This window comes from Berghia stephanieae, chromosome 5 (assembly GCF_034508935.2).
Source record: "Berghia stephanieae isolate SIO BIC M18660-M18661 chromosome 5, UCSD_Bste_1.3, whole genome shotgun sequence".
NCBI lineage: Eukaryota > Metazoa > Mollusca > Gastropoda > Nudibranchia > Aeolidiidae > Berghia > Berghia stephanieae.
The window spans coordinates 80,368,420-80,385,276 of record NC_088364.1 but is presented as its reverse complement, the minus strand read 5'-3'; the positions used below and the strand labels follow the sequence as shown (position 1 = coordinate 80,385,276).

Below are 16,857 nucleotides of genomic sequence, written 5' to 3'. Positions count from 1 at the left end.
TGATTTTACAGGAAATAATGTAGTGTGCAGTCAAATAAATTCTAATTACGAGGCTACTTTGTTAATACTCTGTATCACCTGAAAGCAACAAAGTATTCTTTTTTTTTCCCATCAGAATGAAAGCATATGTGACCCATCGTCTCAAAACGGTATTATATTGGAACGAACCATATGCTTAAAAGCCGAATAATATGTTAAACTGGTCAAAAATATAAATTGTTGGCATTAGCACCCTAAAATATGGTATCCATTCTCCTCAATAAAACATACAAACTCAATACAAGTCTGATAATTCTGGCTATAAATTCAATTTTCAATATCTTGGCCATCCCGACTTAATACCGTTTTGAGGCGAAGGGTCACATATATAAAAATATGTCATAATGATATGAGCGAAAGAGAGATATTCATTTCAGAATGGTTTCACATGGAAACAATGGCATGAGAAAAAGCCCCCAAAAACGAGCGATAGTGAACAACAAGATAAAATACATTATTTAAAGAAAATAAGCCATTTTGAATCCAAAGATTTATGGGGAAGGAAACAGAACTTCACTTATTTTCTAATTCTAGTCATATTATTAATTGAGCTTTTATACAGCGCAATATCAACTTAGCATGCTCAAAGCACTTTAAAAGGGGTCCCTGGCCAACATTTAACATGTAGGACGGGACATGACGCCTTTAAGGCAATACTTTAATTTTTTTTTCGGACAGAGACAAAGCTGTTAACGGCCAGGTACTCTTTTTACACCTGAATACGGTGAGAGAATGTGAGTAAAGAGCCTTCTCCAAGGACTCAACTATGCGCCGAGCGAAACTCAAACCCAGGACCTTCCGATCCGAAAGTGAGTGTCATACCACTAGACCACATAGTCATATCAATTGTTACTTACTTTTACTGGCAGGGGGTTGGAATTCAAGGACAAGTGTATCTCCTGGTTTGAAGTATGTCAGAGGCTTGATGTCATCTCCTTTGCCTCCTCCACCCTCGTCACTAGAGATTATTTCTTCTATCTCCTCCTCACCGATTGGCGATACCCTCTCACCGTCTGAGTTATCCTGTTTAAAAAAAATTGATAATGTATCAAGGAACAATTATTATATGTTACTATATTCATACACAAACATTTTACATTTCACTACATATACTTAAATGTTATAGTGAAACAAACTAATTTCAAAATTTTCGTGTAAAATTCAAAAGCAATCAACGTCAATTAAAATTAAAACTTTATAATCACATTGATTTTTGTATATGTCAAACGGAATGCTAAGATCAATACCCTAAAAATCCTCCACTTGAAAGATTTCTTCTTATTTAATGAGTTGTTTTTTTTTCAAAAGTGAATTTATAACTAAAGACAAAATTAGGTGAGTCCAACCAACCCGAAACAAACCATTTTCTGAATGCTTTACCTTCTAGGATGGCATGACATTGTATGATAAACTATGTCTATGTTTGTTATCAAAAGAGAACTAATGAGGCATCTATAGCCCAGTTGGTTCTGTGTCCTGATTCAAAAGAAGTCAATTGGCATTGATCACCTTGAATGACTCAATGAATTACAAAATGGTAGCAAACTTTAGTTTCTTCTCTTCTGATGTGCGGCTATGTGGTCTTGTGGTATGACACTTACTTTCGAATCGGAAGATCATGGGTTTGAGCCTCGCTCAGCGCATAGTTGAGTCCTTGGAAAAGATTCTTTACTCACATTCTCTCACTGTACTCAGGTGTAAAATGAGTACCTAGCCATTTACAACATTGTCTCAGTCCGAAAAAAACTGTAATATCGCCTAAGAGGCGTCATGTCCCGTCCTACATGTTAAATGTTGCTGTTGGCCAGGGACCCCTTGTAAAGCGCTTTAAGCACGTTTAGTGGATATTTCGCTATATACAAGCTCAATTTTTTAAAATATTGTAAGAATATTTGTACAAAATGGGGGACTGCCAACTTGTGCATAAAAATAAATTGGTTTCTTCTCTTCTGATGTGTGTGAGTAAAAAACCAAGCATGGCATACCTAGTATGTTGTGTGGACATGAACAACATAAATGAACAAACTTGACGTTCAAGGGACAAAAAAATACAAATAAAAACAAAAAGGATGTAAATTTATAAAAATTTCGAGAGAATGTCCATCATGCGAGGGGATCAAGGTTTGCCATGAAAATGGCATCACTATAGCAAATGCCATGAAAAAAGATAATACATCCTAATAAAAAAAATCATATTAAGTATACTCTATGATGTAAGTAAGTAACCACGTGAGTTGATTTATTTATGAACTGCAAAGTCCTAATTTTGTCAATTGTTACATTGAAATAAGATTATTTTTCTCTAACAATGTTATATATAGTTTGAGTGAACATTCTGAAATTGGAATGTTAACAAAAACATTTTTTTAAAAATCAGGGCCCTCTTCATTCAAAGATGACAATCAAGTGTCCATTTGAATACATTGGACCTCAGATTTAACAAAGGCAGTGAAATGAGGAAAACTTCCAAGATCTAGTTGAATGCAAGGTGTCGTTGCAAATGTTAATTCGTTAAAAAAAAAATAATTGAAGTCTGGGGTCTTAATTGATTTGAGCAAAAGGGATCTGAGATCTGCTCTAATAAAATTGTTGAAATAATGTTATCAAGAAAAATGTACAGTTCAAAGAATGATTTTTGGAACACATGTTTGTTGTTGTTATTAAAATGTGTTTTAAACTGCTCGCAAACGTTTGTGTCATTTCAGAGCCAGCAACAAAGAAGATGAAAGGAATGTCAACAAACAGTTATCTGCTCTTTTCAATAAACAAAAAAAATAAGACAAAGGGAACTCCTTCAAATATGCAACAGATGTAGATTCGAAGAAGAGCAAACAATCCATTATCTATCGTGTGCCTCTTTTGAGACCAATATTAAGTCCAACCAAACACAAGCACACAATTTCAGCTCAGAGGGGTACACACTCAGATTGTAATGAAACATGAATTTATCAACACCATATAATATAAAGAGATGATTTACAAGAAGTATTTCATCTTTTGAAAAATTACATCATCCAAGAAAAAGACACAAGGCTGGGAATGGGGAAAACAAGTTGCTTTTTTCAACAAAAATAACACAAAGTTAATTGGGTAGGAGTAAAAACAGAAGGAAGAGAAGACAAAACAAGTGACCTCTCCAACACACAAGGGAAGTCAAAGGCTCCTACCCTATATAAATGTATTAAGATCATACGCAGGTAATGATGAAACTTGGATGAAATAAACTAACGAAAGAGTGAAAAAAGAGAGGCTTCGTATGGGAACAAAACAAAACCATCTATTCTATCTGTTTTGTTCCCATAAGAAGCCTCTCCATTTTCACTCTTTCGTTAGTATTTTCACGATCACCGGCTTCAGGCAGCCCCTACCGTTTTCTACTTTTCCGATGAAATAAACTGCTCCACTTGGATGGGTATTAAAACGTAGACTCGATTTTCAAATTACAATACGTTAAACAATAATTAGCTCAACAATTATCGGGCAATTATAGAATTATAATGTATCACAAAATATCATTTCAGTTACCTAAAATGAATAATCCTAAAGCGCTGCATAAGGTGATGAAGCATGACTGTTTAGTGCAAACCTAGTTTGAAACAGGTCTTGCCCCAATACAAGACTAAAGAGTTCAAAGGAACTTGGAAACAAACAAAAATGCAGTTGAATCAAAAACATTCCTAATTTACATAAAAAATTAAAACAAATTACATTTGATTGGATTTCAGATACAACGCTGCAATCTCAACAAGTTTGAAATGGTCAGAGAAAGGGGAAAAAGTATCAATAATCAGCTTTTCTTTTCCAATTAATCAGTGGAAATAATTAGTTGACAATATATTTCCATGCTTTCACAGGGGCTGAATATAGGCATAATGGAATACGGTTAACACTTTCTGATCAATCACTATGAAAAAAAAATTTGGTGGTTTCTAGAAAACATGTAATATGCCAACTTCAACATTACAATTATAAATGCTTCCATGAAAACTGACAAGGAGTTTAATTAAATCAATTAAATTATGTGCATTTTATCACATGCACTAATGACCTTTTAATATAACTATAAATTTTTATAATGAATGGAAGTAAAAGAAATACATAATGAAATAGAGAGAGGCGCAAAAAACAAAAAGGAAAAAAAAAACAAAAAAACTCTGAAGACACTGTGCGCATTTAAAAATGCAACATTATAAATTTGTTTTAAAAATCCTTAATGCCAGAATTTCTGCAATCAATGTTACATATGATATGGAGCCAATTCTCAATTACATTTACAGACATTTCTATATTATAAATTTTTTTACTACAACTTGAAAAATTATCATAAAATGGTGAAAAGCAATATCTGCAATGATTCTGACCAGGAAACGAACATTAAATACTGACTAATTGAAATGACCCACTGACAAACTGTATTATAAATAATCGGTTATCAAAACAGAATTTAAAAAGTTATCACCACCGATTTGATCTTTATATTATAAATGAAATACATTGTCATGCAAGCCCAATTTGGATGCATTTTGAACATATCGGGGTGAGTGGACGTGCTGCTAACAGATCCTGAAATTGTCAAATACACATCATACCTGAAGCATATGATTACTATTTTGTTGCCTTACTCATAATGAGAGACACATATCTTCCATCAAATAGCACAACAACACAGTAAAAAGGAGTTATATATATCAAATTTATGCATGACTCGCTGAGCTGTCCTTTGACATAACCACTTATCTTAGTTAAATCTTTCAAGATTATGCTAGAGAGATGTGAAATCATTGACCAACTGTGATAGACATTATCAGCAAAGTCACTCTGGGAGTATCTTTATAAATGAAGTTGAGTGTAGTTTTTCTAAGCATGAAATTTGCTGCCAGTTGATAGGCAGGTGCCATTGATTTAGAACAGGAAGCTTATCTCAGTGCAACATTAATAACCTTTTATGTGAAGAAAAACTAGGCCAAGACTTCTGGAAATACAGTAAAACAATAGGTTTTTTTGGTTGTTTTTTGAGAGCGTGATTTTTGATACCTGGAATTCATCACCCTCTTCCCTTCATCTGTTGATATCGCTCGCCACTTCTTTGTAACAGCTAAAAACTAATTGAGACAAGCTAAATGTTGCGTTTTTAAAATGTACACAATACATAATGAAATGTTAAAACATTCAAAGCTGGAAAGATAGGAACCAACATGGAGCATAAGAGTGCTGCATGCAACAAAATCAAACCTCATCGCTCAAACTTAGATCTTCCTCGATATCCTAGTTTGTTGGAAATAAAATAAAAATGCGATTTGGATTCTATTTTCATCACATGTGATGCTTTTCACATTTCTCTATTACAAAGTTTATCAAATATGTTTTCAGAATAAAAATAACCAAACTTAATGTGCCAAAATTATATATTTCAAGTATTCAATTGTTCAATATTGCTAAATTAAAAAAAAAAAAAAAATTTTTAAATAAATAAATAAAAACCCAAAAAACTGATCGCAATAAAAAAATATATATATGATGATAACTAAATAAATTATAGATGTAATATTTCAAATGATTAATACAATGAAGCACTCTAGAATGAATATAAATGGATGCAAGAAACTGATTGAAGATTTTGCTTTTGGAAAAAGAAAAGATGACAAAATAAGCAATGTACACTTTTACTCACCGATTCATCGCACATTGCCAGACTTTGTCTGATGAACTTGTTCATTTGTAAACTTTCTCTAAGCGTCTGAAAAGATAAGGTCTCAGTCAAACAAACTTGAAGTACACTTTTTCAAATTTAAATTCTGAAATGGATATTTATTGAGAAAACTCTAAATTAAGGGAGAGAAAAGAACGCATCTGATATCGATTCTTAAAAGAATAACAATGAAGATAACTTTCAAAATAAATAATGAAAGCAATTTTTCTCAGTAGACGATGATGATAATAAATCATAATAAATAATAATAAAATAAATGATAGCAATGCGTTACCTTTACTTCGTCCATTGTAATTACAATTCTATTTTCAGACTCAATTTCTTCCTTCTTAGCAGCCGCCACACGTTTCAAATAGCTAGTCTTGTGTCGTCTTGTGGAATTTAATGAAGATGTGGAGTCACTTGGACTCAATGGGTCGTCGTCATCAAAGCCATTCTCATCTAGAGAGGCCAAACTATGAATGATCTGGCAAAACAGAAAAAAACAAGCTATAAATATACATAGTTAAATAAAAATTGGTTAATCGAATTCTATATGACATAGTCTAAATGTTATGCGTGTGTGTGTGTGTGTGTGTGAGCACTAGGAAATGAGAATATCATTGGAGATGAAAAAAAAGTGTAAAAGAATTTTGTTGACTTTAAATTTTGAGATGGGAATATGACTGATGTAATAGTATTGCCTGTTATACTTGCATGTCAAAGAAGTTAAGGTAATAATAACAACAACAATAATAAGAAAACTAATAGTAAATAATAATAATAATAATAAAAATAATAATAATAATAATAATAATAATAATAATAATAATAATAATAATAATAATAATAATAATAATAATAATAATAATAATAAAAATAATAATAATGATGATGATAGTGATGATGATTATAACAATAACAATAATAATAATAATAATAATAATAATAATAATAATAATAATAATAATAATAATAATAATAATAATAATAATAATAATAATAATAATAATAATAAGGAAGGTGACAATGATATATTTAATCCTTTGCGTTGAAGTGTGAATATATTCTAGAAAAGGGTAAAGGCAATAATTTACTTCAGATCGGTCTTCGTCAGAGCTGTTTTCCTCTTCAAAATCCTCAGTGTATTTCCCAGTAAGATTATCTGTAAACAAAATGTTTCGAAATAATTTTCTGAATTTCAGTCTCAAATATAAAACAAAATGAATTATAAAACATAAACATAACAAAATATTATTGTGACAATTGCTTCATAACAAAGATGGATTTGTCTCATCCAAAATAAAGTCTAAACACTGTAGGCATCTCTTAGTATCTAGACTGTTTTCCCTTCATTTCTATAATTAACAAGCTTTAATTATTTTTCCCTCCTGTTTTATCTCTTCACTTAGCATCAGGGCCAATAATCCATTGCCCATCGCTGTAAAAATGTTTTACTCCTGCCCACAACATCTGAGGTTTGTAGAATACATGCTCAGTCTTAGATGTGGTCTCACCATCATATCATTTGTTTCCCTCTATCGCTATTTTTCTTTCCATATAATTCAGTGGTAAAATGGCTATCATATCATTAGTTTCCCTCTACCGCTATTTTTCTTTCCATATAATTCAGTGGTAAAATGGCTACCATATCATTAGTTTCCCTCTACCGCTATTTTTCTTTCCATATAATTCAGTGGTAAAATGGCTACCATATCATTAGTTTCCCTCTACCGCTATTTTTCTTTCCATATAATTTAGTGGTAAAATGGCTATCATATCATTTGTTTTCCTCTTCCACTATTTTTCTTTCCATATAATTTAGTGGTAAAATGGCTACCATATCTGTGGGATACCTGAGTACCCAAATATCAGTATTCGATTACGTTATTTCAAGAATAAAAAGAATCACTTCGATTCCAAAATGGCTGACTATTGTTGACGTTTTCTACTTAACAAATTATCATTAGCAATCTACAATACACCACAAATGGCGACGAGCATCTAGAACCCAGATAAGTGCAATAACGTTTACACGTATTTTCATTCTACCAAGCCATAAAACTATAATCTATTGACAGACTACTACCAACTATTGAGCTTGCATTCTCCAGTCTTGTACGTGTACATACCAACATGCCAAGACCCGACACCTTCAACGAAGGACTAGAGTCCTTCACAAACTATAAAGAAAGACTGGATGCGTTTTTTGTTGCAAACGACATTGCCGAACAGAAACAAACAGCAACTCTGCTATCATCCATCGGGGCTAAAACGTACAACACACTACGATGTTTGACGTCACCCGACCTTCCCTTTAGTAAAAGTTATGAAGAACTTTGCAAACTGCTGTCCAACCATTACTGCCCCCCTCCACTTGAGATAGTTGAAAGATTCAAGTTTCATAAACGCAGTCAAGCGATGGACGAATCTCTTCCTGATTTTTTAGCATCCATAAAACGGTTGGCTGAACACTGCAAATTCGGAGACAATTTAAAAATGTCTCTGCGTGACAGATTTGTTTGCGGAATATGCGATGAAACCATGCAAAAGAGACTCTTGCAAGAGCCAAATCTCACTTTAGATTCTGCAACAGCTTTGGCACTTGCAATGGAAACTGCCCAGCGAGATGCAGTGGAAATCCACACAACAACATCCGGCAAATCAACCGCTGATCTCAACATTATAAAAACAAATCAGCCTTTACCTACTAACAGAAGACATAACTCACAAACATACCCACCGTGCCAATCATGTGGGAAAAATAACCACAGGAGAGCCGACTGCTACCTCCGTGATGCAGTGTGTAAGTCATGCAACAAACAAGGACACATTCAGAGAGTGTGTCAGGCCAGGAAGGGCAGCCAACAACAGAGGAGAGGAGGAGACAGAACCTCACAATCCCGACAAGTTCACGAGCTAGATGAAGACAATGTTTCCGAAGATAATTTTACACTGGAAATGTTTCACATGCAAGGAAACACACCAAAATTAAAGGTAGACTTGCAAATCAATAATATTCCTACAAAAATGGAAGTTGACACAGGATCTGCTGTTTCAGTGATGACGAAGAGGGACTTCACAAAAACATTCAAAACCTTCCCAAATTTGGAAAAGACAGCTGTTCGTCTGAAAACATACACAGGTGAAACCATTATTCCACTGGGAAAAATTTCAGTTCATGTAGAACTCAACAATCAGAAGAAAATACTTCCACTCCTTATACTTGACAAAGGCAGCAATCCTATTTTGGGAAGAAACTGGTTGGCCGCTATAAAACTGAACTGGCAGAGCATACATCAGATGACGACACCTAAAGATAGATTCAATACAGAAAAATTGAAAGCTCAGTTTCAAGATATATTTTCAGATGGAATTGGAAAAATAAAAGGAATAGAGGCAACACTTCATCTAAAAGAGGGAGCCCTTCCCAAATTCCACAAAGCCAGACCAGTGCCGTACGCCTTAAAACAAAAAGTTGAGAAAGAACTAGACAACTTAGAAGAACAAGGGATAATCACAAAAATTGCAACCTCGGATTGGGCCACACCCATCGTACCCGTATTGAAAAGCAATGGAACAGTGAGAATATGTGGTGACTTCAAGGTAACAGTCAACCCAGCACTTAACACAGAGCAATACACAATGCCAAAAATGGAAGACATGTTAGCTACTTTGGAACAAGGTCAAACATTCTCTAAAATTGATCTGAGACAAGCATACCTTCAGCTCCCTTTAGACAGTGCGTCACAAAAAGTAACAACAATCAACACGTCAAAAGGACTGTATTCCTTCAACCGTTTAGCGTTTGGTATTTCTTCATCACCAGCAATTTGGCAAAAGACAATAGACACAATCCTCCAGGGAACACCCGGAGTTCAATGCAACCAAGATGACATGATAGTCACAGGGAAAACAAACGATGAACACTGGCAAAATCTGCTACTAGTCCTAGCTAGACTTCAAGAGTATGGACTGAAGGTCAATCTTGAAAAATGCCAATTCTTCCAAGACGAAGTTATCTTTTGCGGTGTCAAAATAACCAAAAATGGCTTGCACAAAACCGAAAACAAGGTCAAGGCCATCATCGACGCACCACAGCCAACAAACAAAACACAACTCAGATCATTCCTCGGGCTTGTAAATTATTACCACAAGTGGCTGGAAAATGTAGCTCAAATTGCGAAGCCACTGTACAATCTTCTACAGGATAACACAAAATTTGAATGGTCAACTGAAGCTGATCATGCTTTCATTCAAATAAAAACAATGATCGCTTCGGACAAAGTCCTCATGCGCTACGACCCCGATCGACCATTGCGACTCGCCTGTGACGCTTCACCATACGGCATTGGCTGCGTTCTCTCGCACATCACACCAGAAGGCGACGAAAGACCTATTGCATACGCCTCAAGAACCCTCAATAAGGCAGAACAGAATTACTCCCAACTAGACAGAGAAGCTCTAGCTATCACATGGGGTGTTAAAAAGTTCTTCAATTATGTATGTGGCAGGCACTTTACACTAATCACTGACCATCAGCCACTCAAATACATCTTCTCGCCCACAAAACCAGTCCCTGCAATGTCTGCAGCCAGACAACAGAGATATGCAATTTTCCTCTCAGCCTTCGACTACTCAATCGAATACAGGAACTCCAAGTCAAACGCTAATGCAGACGGATTTTCACGATTGCCTTTACCCACCACAAACTCAAGTCAAGAGGCCGATTCAGCAGATGAACTATTCTATACAGAAGTAATAGAGTCCTTACCAGTCAAAGCAGCAAACGTTGCCAAAGAATCACGCCACGACAAAACACTGTCACAAGTCATACATTACGTCCAAACTGACAGATGGCCAAACACAGTCAACGAAGAACTGAAACCTTACTTCAACAAACAAAACGAACTGTCAGTGCAACAAAACTGTCTCTTTTGGGGATATAGACTCATCCCTCCACAAAAACTGCATGCAAAAATCTTAAGTGTTCTTCATGAAGGACACATTGGTATAGTCAAAATGAAAAACTTGGCTAGGGGATACTTCTGGTGGCCTGCTATTGACAAACAAATCGAGGCAACTACAAAAGGGTGCCCTGGTTGTGCTTCAGTTCAACCTGATCCACCGAAAGCTCCTCTTCACCCATGGCACTGGCCCGACAAGCCATGGCAAAGAATTCAAATAGACTTCGCGGGACCATTCATGGGATTAATGTTTCTAGTGGTCGTCGACGCCCATTCCAAATGGGCCGAAATAATACCGACATCCAACGCCACATCCATTTCAACAATCAATATATTGAGCAATCTTTTTGCAAGATTTGGTTTACCTGAACAGCTCGTATCTGACAACGGTGTGCAGTTCACATCCAATGAATTCAAATCCTTCACAAAGGTCAATGGAATCAAGCACACCCTTAGCACACCATACCACCCAGCAACCAACGGGCTGGCTGAGCGAATGGTCCAAACTTTCAAACAAGCTATGAAAGCTTCAAAAGATGAGAAGGGTACCATCCATACCAAACTGGCAAGATTCCTGTTTGCTTATAGGAATGCACCACACACCACAACAAACGAGAGCCCAGCATCACTTATGTTTGGCAGACATCTGCGAACTCACCTAGACATCATTCGACCAAGCATTCATACAAGAGTATCTTCATGTCAAGACCGTCAGCTTCATACTCACTCTTCTGCCAACACCAGGAACTTCGACAACGGAGACAACGTCCTGGTCCGAGACTACCGCGGACACCAACGATGGCAACACGGCGTAATACATGCCCAAACGGGAACACGCACCTTTGAAGTCAAAACAGCTCCCGGAGCCATATGGAGACGACACTCCGACCAAATTGTTCACACAAACACCCCTGCAATCACAAGCAAACCAGCACCGGCACCACTATTGGACATCGTCCCAAACTTCAGAACGACAGAGATACCAACCATGGTTCAAACAACCCCAGCGAATGACTGAGATCCAAATTCTACGCGGTCACAGGTCGAGGTCCCGCCCTCACCACATAGAGAATTCCCAAATTCTCTCTGACAACATGTCACAGAGAACGCAATCTCAAAACAATCACAACACTACAAGTGCACCTTACACTACGAGAAGTGGTCGCAACGTGAGAAAACCAAACAAATTCACACTGTAGGCTGGGCCATTTATAAGCCTTAAGCTTGACTATAATATTGGAAGAAATATTTGTGACGTTGCGACCACAAACATAAAAACACTTTGCATCTACACAGCCGCATGAAGTAGACACTAGTTAAGACTATTAGAGTCCATAACTGTGTTTTCTTTTATCATTATGAACTGTTGACCACTTCAACTAGTTTAGTACTACACAGAAGAAACACTTTTTCTTACTCATCATTGATATATGAGATAATTTTTTTTTTCCCTCGTATGCAAACATTATTTTATTTTTTTTTCTCATTTACTTAATTAATCATTTAAGCTGTATAAAACAAATGTAAGAATGAATGAACCATTATGTAAACCAAAACGAGCGAAAGTATAATAGCTCATTTTTTTTTTTTACATCATCTAATTTTTTTTAAGGGGGAGATTGTGGGATACCTGAGTACCCAAATATCAGTATTCGATTACGTTATTTCAAGAATAAAAAGAATCACTTCGATTCCAAAATGGCTGACTATTGTTGACGTTTTCTACTTAACAAATTATCATTAGCAATCTACAATACACCACAATATCATTAGTTTCCCTCTACCGCTATTTTTCTTTCCATATAATTTAGTGGTAAAATGGCTATCATATCATTTGTTTTCCTCTTCCACTATTTTTCTTTCCATATAATTTAGTGGTAAAATGGCTATCATGCTCTGAAAAAAAGAGTCAGGTCTAAAACGAGATTTTTGAACAAGAAAGAGAAAAATTACCAGGCGGTTTCACTTTCTGTCTTTGACCATCTGCCGTTGTTAATTCTACAGAACCTATCTTCCAGTTTCGTCGCCTTTCTCTTGCACCTCCTGGAGAAATTCCTCTAGAAGCTTTAGATGCAATTGGATGGTGGTTTAATCGTCTAGAGTTATCTGTCAAAAAGAAGAGAACCATATTTTGATATTTTCTAAGATGATAATTAATAATTGAGGAGATGAATAAACAATGCTAATTAACTACAAAACAAAAACAAATTCAAAGCAATGTAGCTTCATAAAGCACAACATTTGAGGATTCAGAAAAATGATATAAATAATATAATTTTCAAAAAAAAAGTTTTGAGTTACATTTGTGGTATAGAGGAAACTTCTACCAACAGGGCCCAATGAAAATAATGTTACAACATATCATTCCGTTTATGTATTTCTTTAATTAGTGCTTATGAATCAAACCAATACTATGTGTACACTGGATAATATTTTAAAATGAACAAATAACATTTTTTTTTAAAGTATGACTTTCATTACCTGCTTCCCCTGCTGTTTTTGCTCTTTGTGGTCTGTTTTTCCTGTCTGTCTTGGGCCTAGAATCTTTTTCACCAGAAAACGAACTGTTCAGGTATAAAGTAAACCCTTTCTCTTTCTTTTCCAACTCTTTATCCTTGCGATTTTTATGTCTTAAATTTTTGATCAGTCTGAAATAATAAATCATTTTTAAAATAAGTAAAAATTGATCATATCATGATGATAAAGAATCCATTTTAGGTAGCTAATATATATAATTTTGGTCAATTTCTATTTGAGTTCTGAAATAAAAAATACAAGTCGACTATATTTAGAATAATTAATTTGAGAATCATATGTTGAACAAAATCAACAAATTTACACGATGTTGATTCAATTTGCGATAGACTAGCATCCTATCCAAATAGTAGCAAGTAATTTCTATTGTCTGTTTCGCACTATAGAAAACTCCAGCTCCATGTGCCTAATGGCCATGAAGGACTATTTAATATCATTAATGTTTTCATTCAATGAGGTTCGTAGATCTTAAATTGTAAACCATTACAAATAATGACCAGGTCATTTTGGATAGTCCTATAATCAGTTGGATGTGATATTCTGCTCAGTGTCGATTCAACATCAAACCAAGAAAACTTTTTTACTAATTGAACAGGTGTCTTCTTGAAACTTTCACAGATTCTTAAACATAAAACAACCAGCATCAGCAAAAATTCTAAAAAATAAATTAAACACAAACATTTTTACAGTTAATTTGAAAACAAAAGAGCTTTTATAAAGCGCAATATCCATGAAATGTTCTCAAAATGCTTTACAAAAAGTAACACTAAAACAAGTAGGATGAAACAAGCAGCCTGTTTGGAGCTACAATAATTTCTTTCCCACAAAGACAACAATTCCAACAGATTTGAAACCCCTAGACCACAAAACTAGGTTCTGCCCCGGCAATTAAATTTTAAAAAAATTCCAATAAAAGATTTTAAAAATAAAAGGAGCAAGAGAGAGAGAGAGAGAGAGAGAGAGAGAGAGAGAGAGAGAGAGAGAGAGAGAGAGAGAGAGAGAGAGAGAGAGAGAGAGAGAGAGAGAGAGAGAGAGAGCGAGAGAGAGAGAGAGAGAGAGAGAGAAAAAGGGAGAAATTATTAAGATAACTAAATAAACAAAATTTAAAAAATTAAAATTTACATTACAACAATCAATATATTCATTGAAAACTATAAAGGCAAAACAATTGACAGCCAAATCGCCATATACAAATAAAATTCATTGAATCAAAATAAGAAGTGGTAGCTACAATTTATTCTTCATGAAAGCTCTTGACAAATATTTTAAAAAGCTGACCTATTTCTTTCTTGAAGTAAATGCAAATAGTGTTCATACTGCGGAGGTACCTCCTCTTTGGATGCTGGTACCTGCCAGAATTTTAAAAATCACAATTAATAAAAACTGATTTAATAAAAGAAACAATAATAATAATAATAATAATAATAATAATAATAATAATAATAATAATAATAATAATAATAATAATAATAATAATAATAATAATAATAATAATAATAACAATAATATTACAAGTACTGTTTAGTTTACAAAAAATATGCAAAGTTTACTTGCAAAACTCACTTTGACAGCACGTAATAGATATATATTTGAATAACGTTGTGGATTGGCGAACTCACCATAAACAATAGGGACTCAAATTATAAGGGATATAGACCTGCTTTACTCTTGCCACTCGTTCACATTGCATCCATCACATCAGCTACAGGAGTAATAGGCTAAATACTTGAAGCTCTTGAAATGATGATTGTGTATATCATGTAACAGATTGGTACAAATTTGAAATTTTTTAAAATAATTTTTAAATCAAAAACCAACACACACACACACACACATACACACATGCAAACAGACAGACAATCACACACAAACACAAACACATAAAAACACAAATTAAATTCTTCACATTAAGATCTGATTAATTTGAAAACTCGTTACTAAGTCATTACAAATTTGAGTAAAATACTTTACATTCATCGGGATCTTATCACCAGGATCTTCCCATTTCTTTCTCCCTTTGGAATCTGTTAAAAAAAAAAAAGTCATGGATTTTACTGACAACGAAGCAAAAATAGATATGCAACCTGTAAAACTTACAAAGAACATACATCTCATATAATGTTATACAACTAAATTCCTTTCCCCTTCGTTAAAAATTGCATGTTTGCTGCATCTATTATATATCATGATAATGATGTATTTTGAACTTTTGGAATTATTCAGTAAAGTAACAACAAGAGATGAAGTGAGTAGAAAAGTGCCAGAAGACAATAGAGAATAAAAAAAATTTTCGCAGCGGTGATGGGGTTTGAACCCGCGACTTATGCTTATACGGTAGAGTCACGCTCTCACCGGCCAGGCGGAGTTGTCGTACCATTAAGGTTGCGGGTTCAAACCCCATCAGCACCGCGAAAAATGTTTTCATTTTCTATTGTCTTCTGGCACTTTTCTACTCACTTCATCTCTTGTTGTTACCAACATTAGTGCCTGCTCCACTCACTTTTCTCAGTAAAGTAAGTGATCAATCCAGGACTACCTTGAGGATGGGAGTGAGGGCATCAATATATGCCTGGTTCTCTAGTGGGACAGACTGATATTGCATGAACAATTCCCATCTTAATCATTTCATTGTATTTTAAAATAATAAAAATGGAGTGATATCAAAAGAAGAAGAAGAAGAAGAAGAAGAAGAAGAAGAAGAAGAAGAAGAAGAAGAAGAAGAAGAAGAAGAAGAAGAAGAAGAAGGAGGAGGAGGAGGAGGAGGAGGAGGAAGAGGAAAAGAGGGAGGAGCATGCACTAGTAGCGGCATTTGCGATCCAGTCAATCTTTCACTTTCCCAGATTTAGCTTTAACTTTAACTTTACGCAGTTTCAACTCTGAATTTTCTTATTTAAAATTATGAATTATTTTTTTAGTTTTGCAAAGCAATACAAAGGAAATGTGTTTTTTTGGTTTAATTACAAAGTTACAAGCTTGGATTTGGACTTGATTGGATAGTAACATTGTAGTTTTGCAGGATTCCGGTCACAAACTTTTGCTTCGTTTGTTATCACGATTATTATCATGGTAGCTGATATATAATCAGATGTGGTAGAGCGATATTTTTTTTCATGTCCACAAATATCTCATTTCTCCTTGCTTTTATTTTCATCTACGCTACATAAAAATGCCTTAAAAAAGGATTCCTCTAACTCTAACAAGTAACAAACCGACTCTATCTTCCACTTCCACCCATTTGCCTCAGATTATTTTATCTGAATCTGGAGAGATTTTTTTTTCTTCTCTTAATAAATCCACCTAAATTTGAAGGAACTTCTTCTAATTTCTAATTTAAAAAAATTGAAATATTTAAATTGATTTATTTAACCTCAGGGGTCTAAGTCTAAGTTCTCTATCAGACTAGACTACACGCCTCCTGCAAATGAAATGAAATGTCAGTTGTTGATGTAAAAGGAAATTGAAAGACGAAAGTAATGGTACCAAAATATCTGCGATGATATTCCTCTTTATAACGAAGTTATGCATCTTTAATTGAACCTCCCAAAACGCGAACGACAATTTCCAGTCACAACTTTCCTATGGGCGATGGGTCACAATTTGACTGCCACTGCTGCTACTCACTAAACT

General features: G+C 34.7%; 1 protein-coding gene across 6 annotated transcripts in view; it reads right to left on the bottom strand.

The window, feature by feature from the left end:
- Positions 1-16,857, bottom strand: part of LOC144973684 (katanin-interacting protein-like) — a 45,332-nt gene that overhangs the window by 28,100 nt on the left and 375 nt on the right. For 3 of the 6 annotated variants that reach the window (XM_078916468.1, XM_078916465.1, XM_078916466.1), the window contains exons 2-10: positions 15,202-15,254; positions 14,509-14,579; positions 13,177-13,343; positions 12,649-12,801; positions 6,826-6,893; positions 6,024-6,215; positions 5,711-5,776; positions 5,272-5,304; positions 897-1,062 (exon numbers count right to left, since the gene is read on the bottom strand). In XM_078916468.1, coding sequence (XP_078772594.1) covers positions 897-1,062; positions 5,272-5,304; positions 5,711-5,776; positions 6,024-6,215; positions 6,826-6,893; positions 12,649-12,801; positions 13,177-13,343; positions 14,509-14,579; positions 15,202-15,254 — 969 coding nt within the window. The remainder of the gene's footprint in view (positions 1-896; positions 1,063-5,271; positions 5,305-5,710; positions 5,777-6,023; positions 6,216-6,825; positions 6,894-12,648; positions 12,802-13,176; positions 13,344-14,508; positions 14,580-15,201; positions 15,255-16,857) is intronic. The other 3 variants (XM_078916469.1, XM_078916470.1, XM_078916467.1) reach the window with 1 other exon arrangement.